Source organism: Henckelia pumila, chromosome 2, assembly GCF_033568475.1.
Source record: "Henckelia pumila isolate YLH828 chromosome 2, ASM3356847v2, whole genome shotgun sequence".
NCBI classification, from domain to species: Eukaryota; Viridiplantae; Streptophyta; class Magnoliopsida; order Lamiales; family Gesneriaceae; genus Henckelia; species Henckelia pumila.
In genome coordinates this window covers 91,994,420-92,011,335 of record NC_133121.1, presented here as the reverse complement: position 1 = coordinate 92,011,335, position 16,916 = coordinate 91,994,420, and the positions used below count along the sequence as shown (strand labels likewise).

General features: G+C 33.5%; 2 protein-coding genes across 2 annotated transcripts; both read left to right on the top strand.

Moving 5' to 3' along the window:
- The first annotated feature begins 7,729 nt into the window (after nucleotides 1-7,729).
- LOC140882996 (uncharacterized) lies at nucleotides 7,730-10,120 on the top strand. The gene is made up of 4 exons (XM_073289280.1): nucleotides 7,730-8,283; nucleotides 8,704-8,896; nucleotides 9,319-9,412; nucleotides 9,583-10,120. The coding sequence occupies exons 1-4, from the start codon at nucleotides 7,937-7,939 to the stop codon at nucleotides 9,900-9,902; spliced, it is 954 nt and encodes a 317-aa protein (XP_073145381.1). The 5' UTR covers nucleotides 7,730-7,936; the 3' UTR covers nucleotides 9,903-10,120.
- Nucleotides 10,121-14,737: 4,617 nt separating this feature from the next.
- On the top strand, nucleotides 14,738-16,247 carry LOC140883962 (large ribosomal subunit protein uL2-like). The gene is made up of 2 exons (XM_073290590.1): nucleotides 14,738-15,191; nucleotides 15,754-16,247. The coding sequence occupies exons 1-2, from the start codon at nucleotides 14,752-14,754 to the stop codon at nucleotides 16,094-16,096; spliced, it is 783 nt and encodes a 260-aa protein (XP_073146691.1). The 5' UTR covers nucleotides 14,738-14,751; the 3' UTR covers nucleotides 16,097-16,247.
- The last annotated feature ends 669 nt before the right edge of the window (nucleotides 16,248-16,916 follow it).

Here is a 16,916-nt window from a genome sequence, read left to right as displayed (position 1 = left end):
TGCATGATTTAATTTATTTTAAGCCATTTAACCCATAATTAGTGATTTTTATGATTCTAGTATTTTAATTATTTGATCGCGTAGACGGGACCGTGGACGGACGAGATGACAACTTTCCACCCAAATTATTTTATGAGCCTTTTTAGAGCCCTAAAATATTATTTTGAGTTTTATTATCTCAAAATTTTAAGTATTTAATTTTATATAATTTTAGGAGTCCATTTTATTCAAAATTAGTCAAAATAATGACTTTTAATTATCTTTAAAATTCCCCTAATTTCTAATTTCGGGATTTTATAAATTATAATTTAAGTTTCTGATTTGAACTTTTATTTAGAATGTTTAAATTTTATATTATTTTTTTTTAAAACTTTTAATTATTATTAATTAACCTAAAAACCTATTTTCTTAAATATTAAAACCTAATCTACCCAACCCCACACACACCCACACGTCACTTTCCCATCAGCGGCCATCCCACCCCTCCACTCTCCTTCCTCGACCCAGCAGCTCAAGAAGACACCATAGCCAAGATCTTTGAAGCTCCAAAGTTCATTTTTTTGTCGCCCCGTCGTCCCGGAACCGTCCCACGCCCGTGTTTCTCGTCGTTTACGGTGAAAGGCATGAATTCTTCACTACTTTTTGTACATATCAGATGTTATAATATGTATATTGTTATGCATCGAGATTTCAAGTTTTTTTTTTTAGAAACGGGTTGGCTTCCTGGGTTGTATGCGCACGGGTTGGATTGTTGTTTTTTTTTTTTTTTTTCTGAAGCATACTCACGTGGTTCTTAACCATGGTGCATACTACTGCTGGTCTAGGTCCGTAGGGCAAGCCTTGGCCAGGTCTTGGAATGGAGTGGGCTCGGTCGATCGGGAATCCTCAGCATGGGGCAGTAGGGGGCGCAGCTTAGGTTGGATGGAAGAGGCTGGTTCGGCGTGGGCTCGGGCTGCATGGGGATGGGCCCTTGCTCAGGTCAGTACCGCCCAGACGTGGGTCACGTCTGGGCGACAGCACTCCGGCCAGAGGCGGCCGGAGCTGGCCGGCAGCAGGCCCCGAGGGCCTGCTGCTCACGGCCGAGAGAGAGGCTGAGAGAGGGCGGGTCGGTTTTAGGGTTGCAAGGTGGTTCCGGGTCGGGTCATGTGGTCCGGGTCGGGTCTAAAATAATATGGGTTAAGTTAGTTGGGTCCGGGTCCGGGTTATTTTAATTGGGCTCGGGTATTTTTATTTTTATTTTTAAGTTTTTAAGTTAATTAGGAGTTAAATGGGCTAATTAAATTCCCAAAAATTTAATTAGTACCATTTAATCTATTTGGGCTCCATTAAATTATTTTGGGTTAATTTAATTATTGTTGGGCTTTTATTAATTTTTATTTAAATTTTTAAGTTGGCCAGAAATTTTTATGGGCTTGGGAGCCCATGAAAGTTATTGGGCCTGTTATTGGGCTTTTGGGACCATTGGGCCAGGGACAGTGTTATTGGGCCTAAGTTAGTCTTAATGGGCTTTGGTTGATTTATTGGGCCTAGAAAAGTTGTTAATGGGCTTAAGTACACTAATGGGCCAAGTCTTAAGTTAATGGGCTTGTATGTCTAGGGCCAGCAGTTGAATCAAACCATGAGAAAATTCATGTGTCCTGAGTTTATATTTAATTATTTTATGCATGAAAAGTTATTTGAATATTTATATGATATTAGAAAATAAATTAAATATAAATGAAGGACACACAAGTTATTTAAAGTACATGCATTCATGAAATCAATTTTTTTATGCTATGATTGAAGTTCTATGGTTGAGCAAATAAAATATTTTAGGTGGAAATTGAAGTAGTGTGGCCATTTATGTATGGGCAGTTTCTGCCATTTATGTATGGGTGGTTCGCCACCAGCCTCGTACGATGGTTTCTTAGACTGATCAGTCGCAATATAAGTATGGGTCACACTTACGGATAGGACCATTCGATGTTAAGAAAATAAGTGCTCAACAACTCAAGTATGTATGATATTATGTATGTTATGTATAATTCAGTGATTTCTTTAAGCAACATTTATGTTATTATTTTGAAGCATGCTCATGCATTTATAGGTTAAGTATTATGTATGAAAGTGTTTTAAATTATTTTAAACTCTTGTTATGTTAGCATGTTGGGCCTCTAGGCTCACTACACTGGTATGGTGCAGGTGAGTACGTTGAGGATGATGTTGTCCCCACCGGAGGCGAGGATCTATGAGCGGACATGCAGTGACCCCGTGACCGTGATAGATGTCTGAGTCACAGTGCATGTTTTGAGTATTTTTAACATGATACATTATTATTATTTTTCAGTATTTGTGGTTTGAATATTTCATGGGAATATTTTCAGTGCATACAGTTTTAATCATTTTATTTATGCAGTATTTTTAATTAAATATTTGACTCAGATGTTTATTTTATTTTAAAGAAAGCATTTTATTTAAGTTATTTATTTAATTATTTATTTTAAAACTTTTTATTCTGTGCATATATGTATGGGCATATATGTACATATTTTATTTAGTAAGTAATAAAAAAAAAAATTTCCGCATATTTATTTATTAATTATAGAGTTAGGGTCGTTTCACCGCGGGTCGGGTTCGGGCAAACCCGAGACCCGCCCGCCTCCCCTTGGACCCGCCCCGCCCCGCCCCGTGAACCCGGCGGGTCCAATCCGGGTTAGACCCGTTGGACCCGCCAAATTTTATATAATTTAAAATTTATTAAATAAAAAATTTAAATAAGTTAAAAAATTAATAAAAAAATCATTAAATTTATTTTTCAAATTTATATTAACAATATTTAGGACAAAAAATATTCTCACAAGTTAAAATGTATTATTTTTTATTTAATTAAAAATAAAAAACTAAAGAAATTTTATAATAATATATTTTTATATTAAAAATATCATGATATATTAAAATTATTTCAACCCAAAAATATTATAAACTCAAATTATGAATAAAGTATTGATTATTTAATATAAAAATATAATTATATATTATTAATATATATATATACATATATATTTTATATTTATATATTAATATATATTTTTGGGGGCGGGTCCGGCTAAACCCAGGACCCGCCCCGGACCCGCATATGGACCCGCTTGGCCGGGTTTAGACCTGCCCCTCCGGGCCGGATTCGATGCGGGGCCGGGTTTAGACCCGACCTGAAACGACCCTAACTCTATAATTATTAAATAAATAAATATGCGGAAATTTTTTTTTTTTATATATATACTTACTAATTAAAATATGTACATATATGCCCATACATATATGCACAAAATAAAAAGATTTAAAATAAATAAATAAATAAATAACTTAAATAAAAGTTGCATTCTTTAAATAAAATAAATATCTGAGTCAAACATTTAATTAAAAATACTGCATAAGAAAAATGATTAAAGTTTGCATGCACTGACAATATTCAATAAAATATTCAAAACACACAACCACTGAAAAAAAATAATATAAAAAGTGTAACGTGCGGACATAACTAAACATGCAATGTGACTCAGACATCTATCACGGTCACGGGGTCACTGTATGTCCGCTCATACATCCTCGCCTCCGGTGGGTACAACCTCATCCTCAACGTACTCACCTGCACCATACCAGTGTAGTGAGCCTAGAGGCCCAACATGCTAACATAACAAGGGTTTAAAATAATTTAAATCAATTTAATATTAATACATACATATACATGAATGAGCATGCTTAAAAATATCATGACATAAACATAACTTAAATTAACTTAAATATCCTAAAAATACGTAATACATAAACATTGTTGAACAATTAATTTTCTAACATCGCATGGTTGTATCCGTAGTGTAACCTTAAATCATACATTAAATACTGATCAGCGTGGAAACCAACGTACGTGGCGGTGACGAATCACCTCTTAAATTGGCAGTAAACTGCCCTTCAATAGTTCACATATGGGGACGAATCCCCCTTAAATTGTCACACTACTTCAACTTCCAACATAAAATATTTTATTATTGCTCAACCTTAAACATTTAATTATGCATAAAATTATTTCATGAATGCATGTACTTAAATAAAATGTGTGTCCTTCATATATATTTAATTTAATTTCTTACTAACATATAAATATTAAAATAACTTCAATGCATAAAAATAATTAAATATATAATCAGGACACATGCAAATTTCTCATGGATGGTCCTGGACTGCTGGCCCTAACACTCAAGCCCAATTACTTAAATCTGGCCCAATAACATACTTAAGCCCAATAAAATTATTCTAAGCCCAATTAAAATAATTTAAAGCCCATAAAACATTCTAGGCCCAATAACAACTTAAACTGGCCCAATGAGCCCAAAAGCCCAAAGACTGGCCCAATAACTTTTATGGGCTCAAAAGCCCATAAAATTAATGGACGAACTTAATTAAAATTTTAAAACCCCAAATAAAATTATTTGGGAGTCCAAATAATTTTATTTCTAATTAATTGGCCCAAAAACCAATTAATTCATAAAATACTTTAAAAATAAAAAGACTCGAGCCCGGCCTACCAAACCCGGACCCGGACCAACTTAACCCGACCCACTAACCTACTGACCCGACCCGGACCACCGACCCGACCCGGACCACCCCCTAACCCTAAACCCGAACCTCCTTCTTCCCTCCCCTTCTCGGCCGCCGCGTGCAACAGTCCTTTAGGGACTGCTGCCGCCTCGCTCCGGCCGCCCCTGGCCGGAGCGCCGCCGCCAGACGTAGCCCACGTCTGGGCGGATTGAACCTAGCCCAGCCCCGGTCCCCATGCAGCCTGAACCGCCAAGGCCGAGCCCCCTTCCCTGAAACCCTATTCCTGCGCCTCATGGAGGCCGATCGAGCCTAGCTTGCTTCCTGGGCTCGTTTGGCTCAAACCAACCGAGCCACTCGAGCCTAGACACCCCTTAAACATCCTAGGGACCTTGACCAGCAGTTGCACGATCCATGGCTAAGAAAAAAATGAGTGTATGTCAAACAAAGTGAGAAAAACGTGAGATGCTCAACCATCCCTAGCCTTTTCTGAAAAATTTCTGAAGGTCTTGATGCATACACAACACACACATATATTTCACTGATATGGCACGAAAATAAGGGAAAGAAAACATGTCTTTCACCAATGTTTGAGTTTAGAAGCGTGTAAAACGATTCCCGGGACGACGAACGATGAACAACCCTTCAAAACTTACAAAAATCGAGCTATGGAGTCTCCTTGGCTTTGGTTCGAGGAAGAAGATGAAGATGGAGGAGAGGGAGGCGGCTAAGAGCTTTTGGTCGATGGGTTTTGGGGTAGATTAGGTTAGAGTTTTATTTTAATTAAAATAGGTTTTAGGATAATTTAAAAGGTTTAATTATAAAACATAAAATTTTAAAACTCTAACTAAAAGTTAAAATCTGATAATTTAAGTTAAACATATGAAAATCTCGAAATTATAAATTTAGGGAATTTTAAAAATACTAAAAAGTCAATATTTTGGCTTATTTTGAATAAAAATAGACTCCTAAAATTATATAAAATTAAATACTAAAAATTTTGAGATAATAAAACTCAAAATAATATTTTAGGGCTCTAAAAAGGCTCATGAAATTAATTGGCTAGAAAGTTGTCATCTCGTCCGTCCACGGTCCCGTCTACACGATAAAATAATTAAAATACTAAAAATCATAAAAATCACTAATTATGGGTTAAATGCTTAAAAAATAAATTAAATCATGCACAAATAATTCACATAATTATTTAACCCATAAATCTAAAATTTAAATAATTAAATTTCCTAATTATGCATGTGGATTTACGTATTTAAAAATACCGGGTGTTACACGACCCATTGTCATTCCTAGTAACACCCTTACCTGATTGTCGTCCCGATAGGAATTGTGATGTTTTTTTCTCCCGATCCCGCACTCGAGAAGTGTCGGGATCCCGAAAATTCGGGATTCCGTCAGGTCGGGAGAGGGTAATCCCGAAAGATTTTTTTTAAAAAAAAATTCTATGAAAATACTTTTAAAAAAAATTATGAAAAAAATCAAACAATTTCTTAATACATTACAAATAAATTAAAATTTCTTTATATATAACCACTAAAAAACTAAAACATATTTCTAGTACATTATAAATAAACTAAAACAACTACTCGATTAATAAAAAAAACATATAATTATTCATAATAAAAAAAATAAAATAAAAATTTATAACTCAATGTTAATATTAAAAAAGATAAATATAAAAAAAATTATAGGTATATAATTATAAAACATTAGTATTAAAACATAAAAATTAAAAAAAAATTATTTTTTTAATTAAAAAATATTATTTTTATATTCGGGTCGGGTCGAGAATCCCGTCGGGAATAGTTGTCTATCCCGATCACGAAATTGATCGGGTCGGAAAAAATCCCGACCACTCGGGTCGGAAAAATTTTGGGACGAAAAAAATTCGGGACGAGAACGGGTTGGGAATCGAGACGAGTCGGGATTTTATGTAAAATTTGTCACCCCTAATATTTACCATGTTTATATAGATGGAACAATTATTTGGATATGATAATTTTTAATTTTCAAATTAATAAAATAGTGATACAAGTTACAATAATCTAAAAAATTTATTAGTAAAGAGATAGATTAGAAAAAATACTTCTAATAATCTGAAAGAATGTTTTTTGAAAAACATAATCTGAAAGATTTTTAAGATGTCGATAATGTCGCAGGCACCCAAAACTAGTTATTTTATGGTCCTTGTGTTTTATAATAACTAGCAACCGATGTGTACATAAATAATTTAATGTCTAATTAAAATTATAATAAATATGAAATTTTAATATTTTGCAAATAATATGTCGATATTAAAGAAATACAATGAAATTGATTGGAATGAGTCCTTAATTTTAGCAAGAGATAAATAGTGGGTAATGAAATTGATTGGAATGAATCCTTAATTTTAGCAAGACATAAATAGTGGGTAATGACGTGGTTTTTGATAGCAGGAGTGAAAAATGCAACTACATTTTTACTATTTTACCCAATACTCTATATGAAGTACAATGCATGTTTGGGGTCGGGGTTAAATTTGTAAATTTATGTTGATGTCATCAAACATACCAAAAATAATTTTTAAATGTGTCTCAATTTTTAAAATAATAATAAAAATAATAATAATAATAATAATAATAATAATAATAATAATTTAGGTGTAGTATAGAGATGTAGATGTAATAATAATATAATTGTAATAATAATTATGAAAAATCTAGTTATTATTATATTATATGCATCCGTTTGAAGTTGAAGATAAGATAAATAATATAGAGATAAGTAATATATTGTAATAAAAAATAAATAAAAAATGATAGTTAATATAAGATTTGATTTGATTGATAAATTATAGTTTGTTTGATTTGATTGATTATATATTATATGAAAATAGTACATTATTATTTTATTTTTTTAATAATTAATAAAAATATAAATAATATTATTTATAAAGAATAATATAGTAATTTAAATTTAATGATTTGATTGATATAAAATAAATAATTTATGATTTGATTGATATGAAATAAATAATTAAAAATATATAAATAATATAAAAAAACGTAAAATAGATAAAAATAAATTATATGTAAATTAATTATTATAACTTCAAACATACCCTATATCTATTATCCTAAATTTAAATATTTATTTTGTACAGTCGTCTATCCATTGATCGACAAATATCTAACCCGTTTCGCGATGCTGACGCTTCACTCTACATTTTGATCACCGAATCATCGGCTTCGATCGGGGATTATCCTTTTCCAGATTAGATAGATTCCTTCGACCAGAAGCAAATTCCCTTTAGAGGGTTAATTTTTTTTTTTTCCCATCAATTCGAATCCTTCGTTTTCCACAAGTGACTATGGGTGGCGGAGCGATGAGAGCGGCGGCGAAGCTGACCGGGGTCACGGTGGCGGCTGGTGGTATCCGAGGCATAAAGGCGGAGCACCTTCCCATGTCGTCAGCGAAGCGCGGGCCCTTTTCTGTTCGGGCTGCCGCGACCACAATTTCGTCGGGGGAGGAAATGAAGCTGGTGTCTTCGCAGTCTCAAAACTCGTGCTCGGAGATTGATGATTGGGTGTACGCCGGTGGAGAGGAGAAGGTGATCATGGGCGCGGGTGAGCCGATGCCGAGAGTTGTGTTCGGCGGTGCGCCGACACTCCAGGAAGCCAAAGAGGCCACTTCTGAACTCGCTGTCACCCTTGAAAAGTATCTTCCTTTCATCTTTTAGAATTTTAAATTTCTTGGGCTGATTGATTTAGCTGTAAGTGTTGGTTGATTTTCTTGGGGGATGATTTATGAATTTTGGATTTGTTCGATCATCATTGTTACATCATTTTTGTTCATTACGGAAGCCTCGGCCGTGGATCGTACCGTGATTAGTGTGCAGGCCAAGGGAAAAGACAGGGATATCCCCTCACAAATAGAAAAGAAATTTCAAGTTTAATGTGTGATTTTGTTAAAAATTGTAACTTTAGTCTCTCAATGTCCCGTGTGCAATTAAATTCCATGAGAACTTTTTTTATTAAGCATTTAGCTCTGGTGTGCAAGTACCAGAGTTTTCTCCCTAGTAAAGCAACAAACATTCCTTAGAATCTTCTGTTATTTTTCAAATTTCTTGATTTGCAGGGCATATCAGTCGTCTTGTGATTCTGTTGGATATGGGAATTCAGTTGTTGCAAAACACAACTTGGGCTCATCTCTTTCAAACTCACAAGTTGAATGTGCTAAAGCTTGTGGTCTCAGTGATATAATGGCACCTGCGGTAACATCACCAGCTGTCAAGGCTTTTAGGCTCTTGCATGAGAGCCCTGCGGCTCAGGTTCATTTACTTACTTTCCACTTCTATTTGGAGCAATTCTTTCGCCACCTAGAGTCCATTTCTCCTTTAGGAGTATTACATTTACTCGCTTGCATATGTTCGAATTTTTCTCCACTCTTCTGCAGGGGCTTCAGAAGTGAGATATTCATTGTTACTCATCTCACCTCTTGCAAAAAAATATGAGTTACTTTAACAAGAAGTTGATGTAGTTAGATGGTATCTGATAAACAAGTTTCTAATTTAATTGTGGGCATTCACCCCTCTTTCTTGAATCGTATTAACTGGTTACTATTACTTGTCAAAAGAATGAGTTTTTTTTCCATGTGTAATCTTATTATAATTGATATATCTATTTTCCCACTGGGTGGATCAAATATCATATAATTATGTGATTATGACATCTTGATATGATGTTTTGGTAGAGTGTTGTTGCATCAATTGCCTGTGATCCAAATGTGTGGACTGCTGTTCTACAGAACCCAGAGCTTCAAGAGTTTCTGCATTCGCAAAAGACGTGTAAGCAGATTTTTTTAAAAAAAAATTTAATCATGTTTTCAAGTGTTTGCCGTTGGATGTACTGATTTTGTATATGAAATATGTTACTAAAATACCATTTCACTGGATATCTTGTGCCACTTGCTAGTTAAACATGATATCTTACACCTTGTATTTAAATTTGGTAAAAGGTTTGGGCCTATCAGATTCAGTTACTTGTGCTGATCATCTTGAGAACGTGTCTGCCAAAAGCATCGGGGACTCATCCAGCGATGCAGAATCTGAGCCAGCCAACGGATTTGAGGACTTTGTTCTGAAAATCAAGGTTAAAATGGCTGATATGATGAGCAACTTGTCTGATTTCTTCCAAAAAATTTTTGGAGGGAAAGGGACCAAGATATTTGCAAATGTTGGTGGGACTCCTGGACCAAGTACCGAAAATGTAATCGGTGCGTCCTTCTTGGGACTGGCGATCATGGCCATTGTGGTCATTCTGTTTAAGCGAAGATAATTTAGGTTCACTGCTCTCTTCGCCTCTATGTTAATCTGTCGAGTCTACTGAAAACAGCTACTAGTAGTGTCGTAGTCAATCCTACTTGTTTGAATTACAACTTGTGGATTATGGTTGCTTGCATTTCTGTGTTTTTGTTGAACATCATCTGGGAGTTTATCCCTCTTCGTTTCCCTTTGTGTGTTCGTATATATATAAATGGAGATATCCTTGAAATAGATCTCATTAGTACTTGGCATTTATTATTGTATGGACCTTAAATTATGGGAAAATCAATCGGGCGTTTAGTGCTTAAAGAACTTATTTACACTGAAATTAGAGTTTTTTCAAAAACCCAAATTTAAAGCTTTTAGATGGCTTTTCATTAACCTAAAACAAGTCGATCAATTTTTACGTCTCTCAACTTTTTCATCCATTATTCTAGAAGGTAAAATTTTCAAACTATTCTTCATACAATTTTTTTTAGCACAATTCGTAGCATTAATTTTTGATTGATGTGTGAACGTTTATTTATATATATATATATAGAGAGAGAAAGAGTTTCGATCACATGAGCAACCATCATGGGCTACGTGAGCAACAGCTGACGTGACACCTTGTACATCCAATGAGTGATTGTCACGTCAACTGTTGCTCACGTAGTTGCCCATAGTGGTTGTCCATGTGATCGAAACTCATATATATAGAGTATATTATATATATATATATATATATATATATATATATATATATATATATATATATATATTGTGTATGTGTTATATATACATCTACAGGAACGTATATATATTGTGTGTGTGTGTTATATATATATGTAAAGTATATTGTATGTGTGTGTGTGTTGTATATACATGTACAATGTACGTATATATAATTTGTGTGTTACGTATGTGTGTGTATATATATTTTGTATGTGTGTGTTATATATATGTACAATGGACATTTGTTTATATATATATATATATATATATATATATATATATATATTTGTGTGTGTACAGTGTGTACGTTTTTATTGTAAAGGAATTTGAGAAAGTTTTCATGGATGAGTAATGAATTGATGTTGGATGAGAAATGAATTGATGTTGGTTAGCTTACGGATTGTTAAAGTTACTTTGGTCTCAAATTCATTTTTGAGGTGGATGTTATTGTGTTTAAAATAAATTTTGAACATGTGTATAGGTTCTGCTAATTTTACGTTTTGATTGTCCATTGATGATGGTTCAGAATTTTTTGAATATAGAATGTATTCGAAGTTAGCCTCTAAAAAAAGATTATCAAATCCAAGCCAATTACCTAGATATACGATTGAGGCTGTTGACCCTGGATTTGTTGCTAATGGGAATACTAAGGCAGACTGGAGTGATCATAATACCAAAATATTTTTAAAAATTTGTGAGGAAGAAATTGAATCACGCAATAAGCCTAACAAACATTTAAAAAATGCGGGGTATACAAATTTAGTTTTCAAATTTCTTGAGAGAACATGACTTTCTTTCAATCAGAAACAATTCAAAAATAAATGGGATGCTATGAGAAAATATTTTGCATTGTGAGCACAACTTATCGAAAATATTGAGACATGTCTTGGTTGGGATCATAACAAGATGACTGTGCAAGCTGATAATAGTTGTGGGAGGAGAAGATTAAGGTACATAATTTCTATAATACATTTAAAATTATATATCAAATTATTTTTATTTTTTTTGTGTTACTTTTCAATTTACAGGAAAATCCCGAGTATGCAAAGTTTAGGTTGAGGGGACCCAAGAATTTAGATTTATTCAAAAATATATTTAAAAGTTTTATTTCAACGGGATATGTTGCAATAGCACCATTAGAGAATGAACCAATTCATAATAATTTGAATGATGATACAAATGATTAGGATGTTGAGTTAGACGGAGAGTTTCAAAGTGATGTGTATATTAGTGTTGAAAACCAAGAAGTTCTGAAAAACTCGAGAATGGGAGCTGACAATTCTAAGCAGCAAAGGAAGAGAAAGAGAAACGAGAGTGGGGAAAAAAGGGGTCCTGTTGGCACTAGGTTAGCTAATCAATTTGATCGTGTGCTCAAAAAATTTGAGACTCAAAAGTCTATACTTGAAACACCAAAAGATGATTCATGTAGCATTGAAAATTTGCCCGGAGGTTCTTCGTAATTTGTTTGGTATGGTAGTTAGTAGTGAGCAATTCTTCATAGTTATTAGAGTTCTGGATATAAAAAAAAAATAGACAAACATTTATCGAATTGAAGGACCCAGAACTACAGCTTGGTTGGGCAACTTTCACTAAAGATGATTTGAAGCGTTATTGGCATGATTTCTTCTTTTAGAAAAATTACTTGAATTTTGCACTTGTTTTCTTTCTGCCCTTTGTTGATGAGTTAACTTCATTCCACAGTATGTTTTAATTTTTCATGCATGATTCGAAAATATTTATTTCAATTTGTTTTGTGTTCTATCTTTATCTTTATTCATACATTTTTCACAGGATGTCCGAGAGTTCAAGTTCAACTGTATTAGATGTTCCATTATAAATACGCATGTCTCTAATAAAAAAATAGTTTTATTATTAGTGTGTGGTTTTACGAATTATGTTTTGAAATATTATGTAACAAGAATGTAGGACATTGTGACTATCATGTTCTCAATGGGTGGCGAAGATAGTGAATGACAATGAGACACGATGTTTTGAAATGCTTAGAATGAGAAAACATGTGTTTTATAAACTATGTGATGATATACTCCAAACATATAGCATAAAGATAACAAAAGGAGTTGATATATATATATATATATATATATATAAAAGGTGGGATTATTTTTGTACATGATGAGTCAACTTGCTTCATTTAGGAATGTTCAAGAGCGTTTTCAACACTAAGGAAAAACTGTTTCAAGACAGTTTCACGGTGTTTTACATTTCATGTGGAAGTTGTCGAGAGATATCATCAAACCTTTCGATCCTAAATTTACAGATGTTCCTGAATATATTGAGAATAATAAAAGATACTGATCTTATTTTAAAGATTGTATAGGAGCTATTGATGGCACACATATATGCATTCGTGTTTCGCCTAGCAAGCAAGTGGATTTCATTGGAAGAAAAGGATTTACTTCAACAAATGTTATGGTTGTATGCGACTTCAACATATGATTTACTTTTGTATGGGTTGGTTGGAAAGGTTCTGCTCATAATTTTAAAATTTTTAAAGAGGCTCTGCGAAGAGAAAAATTACATTTTCCAATCTCACCTGAAGGTTTGATACTAATATATCTCATATGATTTTTGTTAATTATTGTTATATTAATATTTTGACCTTTAATCCTATTTTTGCAGGAAAATATTATTTAGTTGATGTCGATTATCCTACTTTCAAAAGTTTTATGGTACTGTATAAAGATACTAGATATCATTTACCTCAATTTCGATTGGCTCTAAATTTCATATTAAGAAATGAAATATTTAATTATCATCATTCCAGTTTAATTAAGGACAGTTATTGAAAAAAACATTTGGAGCGTGCAAGACACGATGGAAGCTATTACAAAACATGCCCACATTTTCTCTGGATACTCAGTTTAAAATTATAGTGACATGTTTTGCTTTGCATAATTTCATAAAGCGATATGTTGCGGCTGGAGATATTCTTGAACAACTCAAAAATATTGATGATTTACAAGAGATCGAGCAAGATGATGAAAATGATTATGTCCATGATAGAGGTACAAGATGGCAAGAGCCAACACAGAAAAATATTAATGAAATGAAAAAAGTGAGAGATGACATAAAAACTTCATTATCAATCCAAAGTCGACATTGAGATATAAGTTTTTCTTTAAATAATTTATAGTAAATGGAATGTAAACATTAACCATTGTTTTTATGTTTTTTTAAAAGATTTTCAATATTTTATTGTTATGATATCGGTTTAATGACAATGGTTTAGAAATACGATAGAAATAATATATATATATAAATTAATAAGTTAAAAAACACTTTAATGATATGCATCCAAACACATTTATTACTTAAAAAATACTTTTTATCTATTTATTCAAACATAAAATTAACACAAATTTTACAAAAATAAACACTTTTAAAAACTAACTTTAAAAAGATTTTAAAAAAAAAAAACTATGAAAAGCAAACGAACTGGAAGATCCAACTCCAGCCACAACCCAACTCAAGTGGAGATGTGGATTCCGCGGAGCCAATCTCGCACTAGTGAACGAGTTTCTGGAATGGGTATTCAAAGTATTTGGAAAAAATAAAACATGATTAAATGTCAAGTTACAATTTTGTCATTTGGTTATAATTTATAATCTTATTTTTAGTTTGTAATATAATTTTCAAATGGATTTTTCATATATTAAAATCAAATAAAATGTATTAAATATATCTTAAAGTATTTAAAATTTCTATATATTATTTTTTGGGAAGTAAATGATGTTAATGTAATTTTTCTCAATTGAAAAGATAATTAGTTAAAAATGATTATTTATCGCACATTTTATTTGTGACAAATCATAAATGTTTAAATTTTAAATTAGATAAAAATGAAAGAGCTTTATGAATTAATATGACCTCTAAAAAATAAATAAACATGAGATTGACAAGATTAATAATATAATCCTATACTTATAAAACGCAACCATATGAAGAGGATTAAAAATAATAAAGAGTAATTTTATCATAATTATATATATCATCCATAAAATGAGGCCCAATCTCGTAATGGGCCTAGCCCAGAAACCAACCCTAAAACCTCAAAAACCTTTTTTTTTTTGTTTTTTTTTTTTTATAAATTTCCTTTGGATTCAATTAGCGAACTCCCAATTCTCTCGATGGGTCGCGTCATCCGGTCGCAGCGTAAGGGAGCGGGATCCGTGTTCAAATCCCACACGCACCACCGCAAGGGCCCGGCGCGCTTCCGGTCCCTCGACTACGGCGAGCGGAACGGCTACCTCAAGGGGGTCATCGACAACATCATCCACGACCCTGGCCGCGGTGCTCCCCTTGCTCGCGTCACCTTCCGCCACCCCTTCCGCTACAAGCACCAGAAGGAGCTCTTTATCGCCGCCGAGGGCATGTACACCGGACAGTTTGTTTTTTGTGGGAAGAAGGCCAATCTCATCGTCGGAAATGTTCTCCCCCTCAGATCTATTCCAGAAGGTGCCGTTGTGTGCAACGTTGAACACCATGTTGGTGATCGTGGGGTTTTCGCCAGGGCTTCTGGAGATTACGCCGTTGTCATCTCTCACAACCCTGATAACGGTACCTCTAGGTATTATGTTTATTCTTGTTGTTATTTAATCGAAACTGATTTCTTTTCTTATTATCATGTTCTGAATGGATTTACTGGAGTTGGCCAAATAAAATACATTTTGAGCTAGTTTTTTTACTTCAAATTCAATTTTGGCGTAAGTAGGGATTAGCTTGAATTGGTTGTCATGGTGTGTGTTATTCTCGTGATTATTTGCATTTGCAATGCATGGATAATACTGCAGATTGGATTGATTGATGCTTCATTTTGCCAGTTCTTGCGATTGAACTTTTGTTTGAGGTTTATTAATCACCAAAGGTATCTTGTAATGTATACTGAAGTGTTTACCTTGTTTCATTTTGGCTTGTTCTTGTAATTGAGCTTTCGAAGATTCTTATTTTGTGTCTGAAATATATACTGTATATTATCACTAGCTACTTCAACTTATGGGGTTATTGTGAGTTCTAAAGTATTGATCAAACATCAAGGTGCTTACTTTAAATCGTTTCCCTTGAGGTTATTGGAGTAGAGAGTCTGCCGTAGTGAGCACTCACTCATCCTTTTGAGTTATTTGTTGTCACAGGATTAAACTTCCATCAGGAGCCAAGAAGATTGTGCCTAGCGGATGCCGCGGCATGATTGGACAAGTTGCTGGAGGAGGTCGTACCGAGAAACCGCTCTTGAAGGCTGGAAACGCCTATCACAAATTCAGAGTGAAGAGAAATTCATGGCCCAAGGTTCGTGGTGTTGCTATGAATCCCGTGGAGCATCCCCATGGCGGTGGTAACCATCAACATATTGGTCATGCCAGTACTGTGCGCCGTGATGCTCCACCTGGACAAAAGGTTGGTCTTATCGCTGCTAGAAGAACCGGTCGTCTTCGTGGGCAAGCCGCTGCGACTGCTGCTAAAGCCGATAAGGCTTAGTTTCAATACCACTATTGAAGAGGGTTAGCTAATTTTTTTGCTGTGGTTTTCGCTTGTATTTGGTGGTGTTTCAGATTTTTTGGGGTTGAATTTCAACCTTAGCAAAATTTTGGATTTTGAGTACAACCTTTTTTGTTCGTGTTTACTTGAAAATAGAAATGAATTTCATCTTAGATTCACCTAGGTGTGGCAAATTTTATATATATCCCGACCCGTCCCGATTCCCAACCCAATCCCGTCCCGAAATTTTTCCGATCCGAGTGGTCAGGGTTTTTTCGAACCCGATTAATTTCGGGATCGGGATCGGGATAGGCTACTCTTCCCAACGGAATTTCCGACCCGATCCGAATATAAAAATAATATTTTTTAATTACAAAAATAATTTTTTTTTAAAATTTTATGTTTTAATATTAATATTTTTATAATTTTATATCATATAATTTTTTTATATTTATCTTTTTTAATATTAACATTGAGTTATAAATTTTTATTTTGTTTTTTTATTATTATGAATAATTATATGTTTTTTTTATTAATTAAGTAGTAGTTTTAGTTTCTTTGTAATGTACTAAAAAAAATTTTAGTTTTTTAATTGTTATATATAAAGAAATTTTAATTTATTTGTAATGTATTAAAAAATTGTTTGATTTTTTTCATAATTTTTTTTAAAAAAATATTTTCATAGAATTTTTTTTTAAAAAATATATATTATTAGGGATTACCCTCTCCCGACGGGATCCCGAATGTTCGGGATCCGAACATTCGGATCCCGACACTTTTTGGGTGCGGGATCGTGAGAAAAAAAATATGTCAATTCTTA

What these genes read in the sequence shown, in the direction of transcription:
- LOC140882996 (XM_073289280.1), top strand. Translation starts at nt 7,937, where the DNA reads ATGGGTGGCGGAGCGATGAGAGCGGCGGCGAAGCTGACCGGGGTCACG. An exon ending in ATGAGAGCCCTGCGGCTCAG is followed by an intron (nt 8,897 to 9,318) that starts GTTCATTTACTT and finishes ATGTTTTGGTAG; the next exon opens with AGTGTTGTTGCATCAATTGC. An exon ending in TCTGCATTCGCAAAAGACGT is followed by an intron (nt 9,413 to 9,582) that starts GTAAGCAGATTT and finishes ATTTGGTAAAAG; the next exon opens with GTTTGGGCCTATCAGATTCA.
- LOC140883962 (XM_073290590.1), top strand. Translation starts at nt 14,752, where the DNA reads ATGGGTCGCGTCATCCGGTCGCAGCGTAAGGGAGCGGGATCCGTGTTC. An exon ending in CCTGATAACGGTACCTCTAG is followed by an intron (nt 15,192 to 15,753) that starts GTATTATGTTTA and finishes TTGTTGTCACAG; the next exon opens with GATTAAACTTCCATCAGGAG.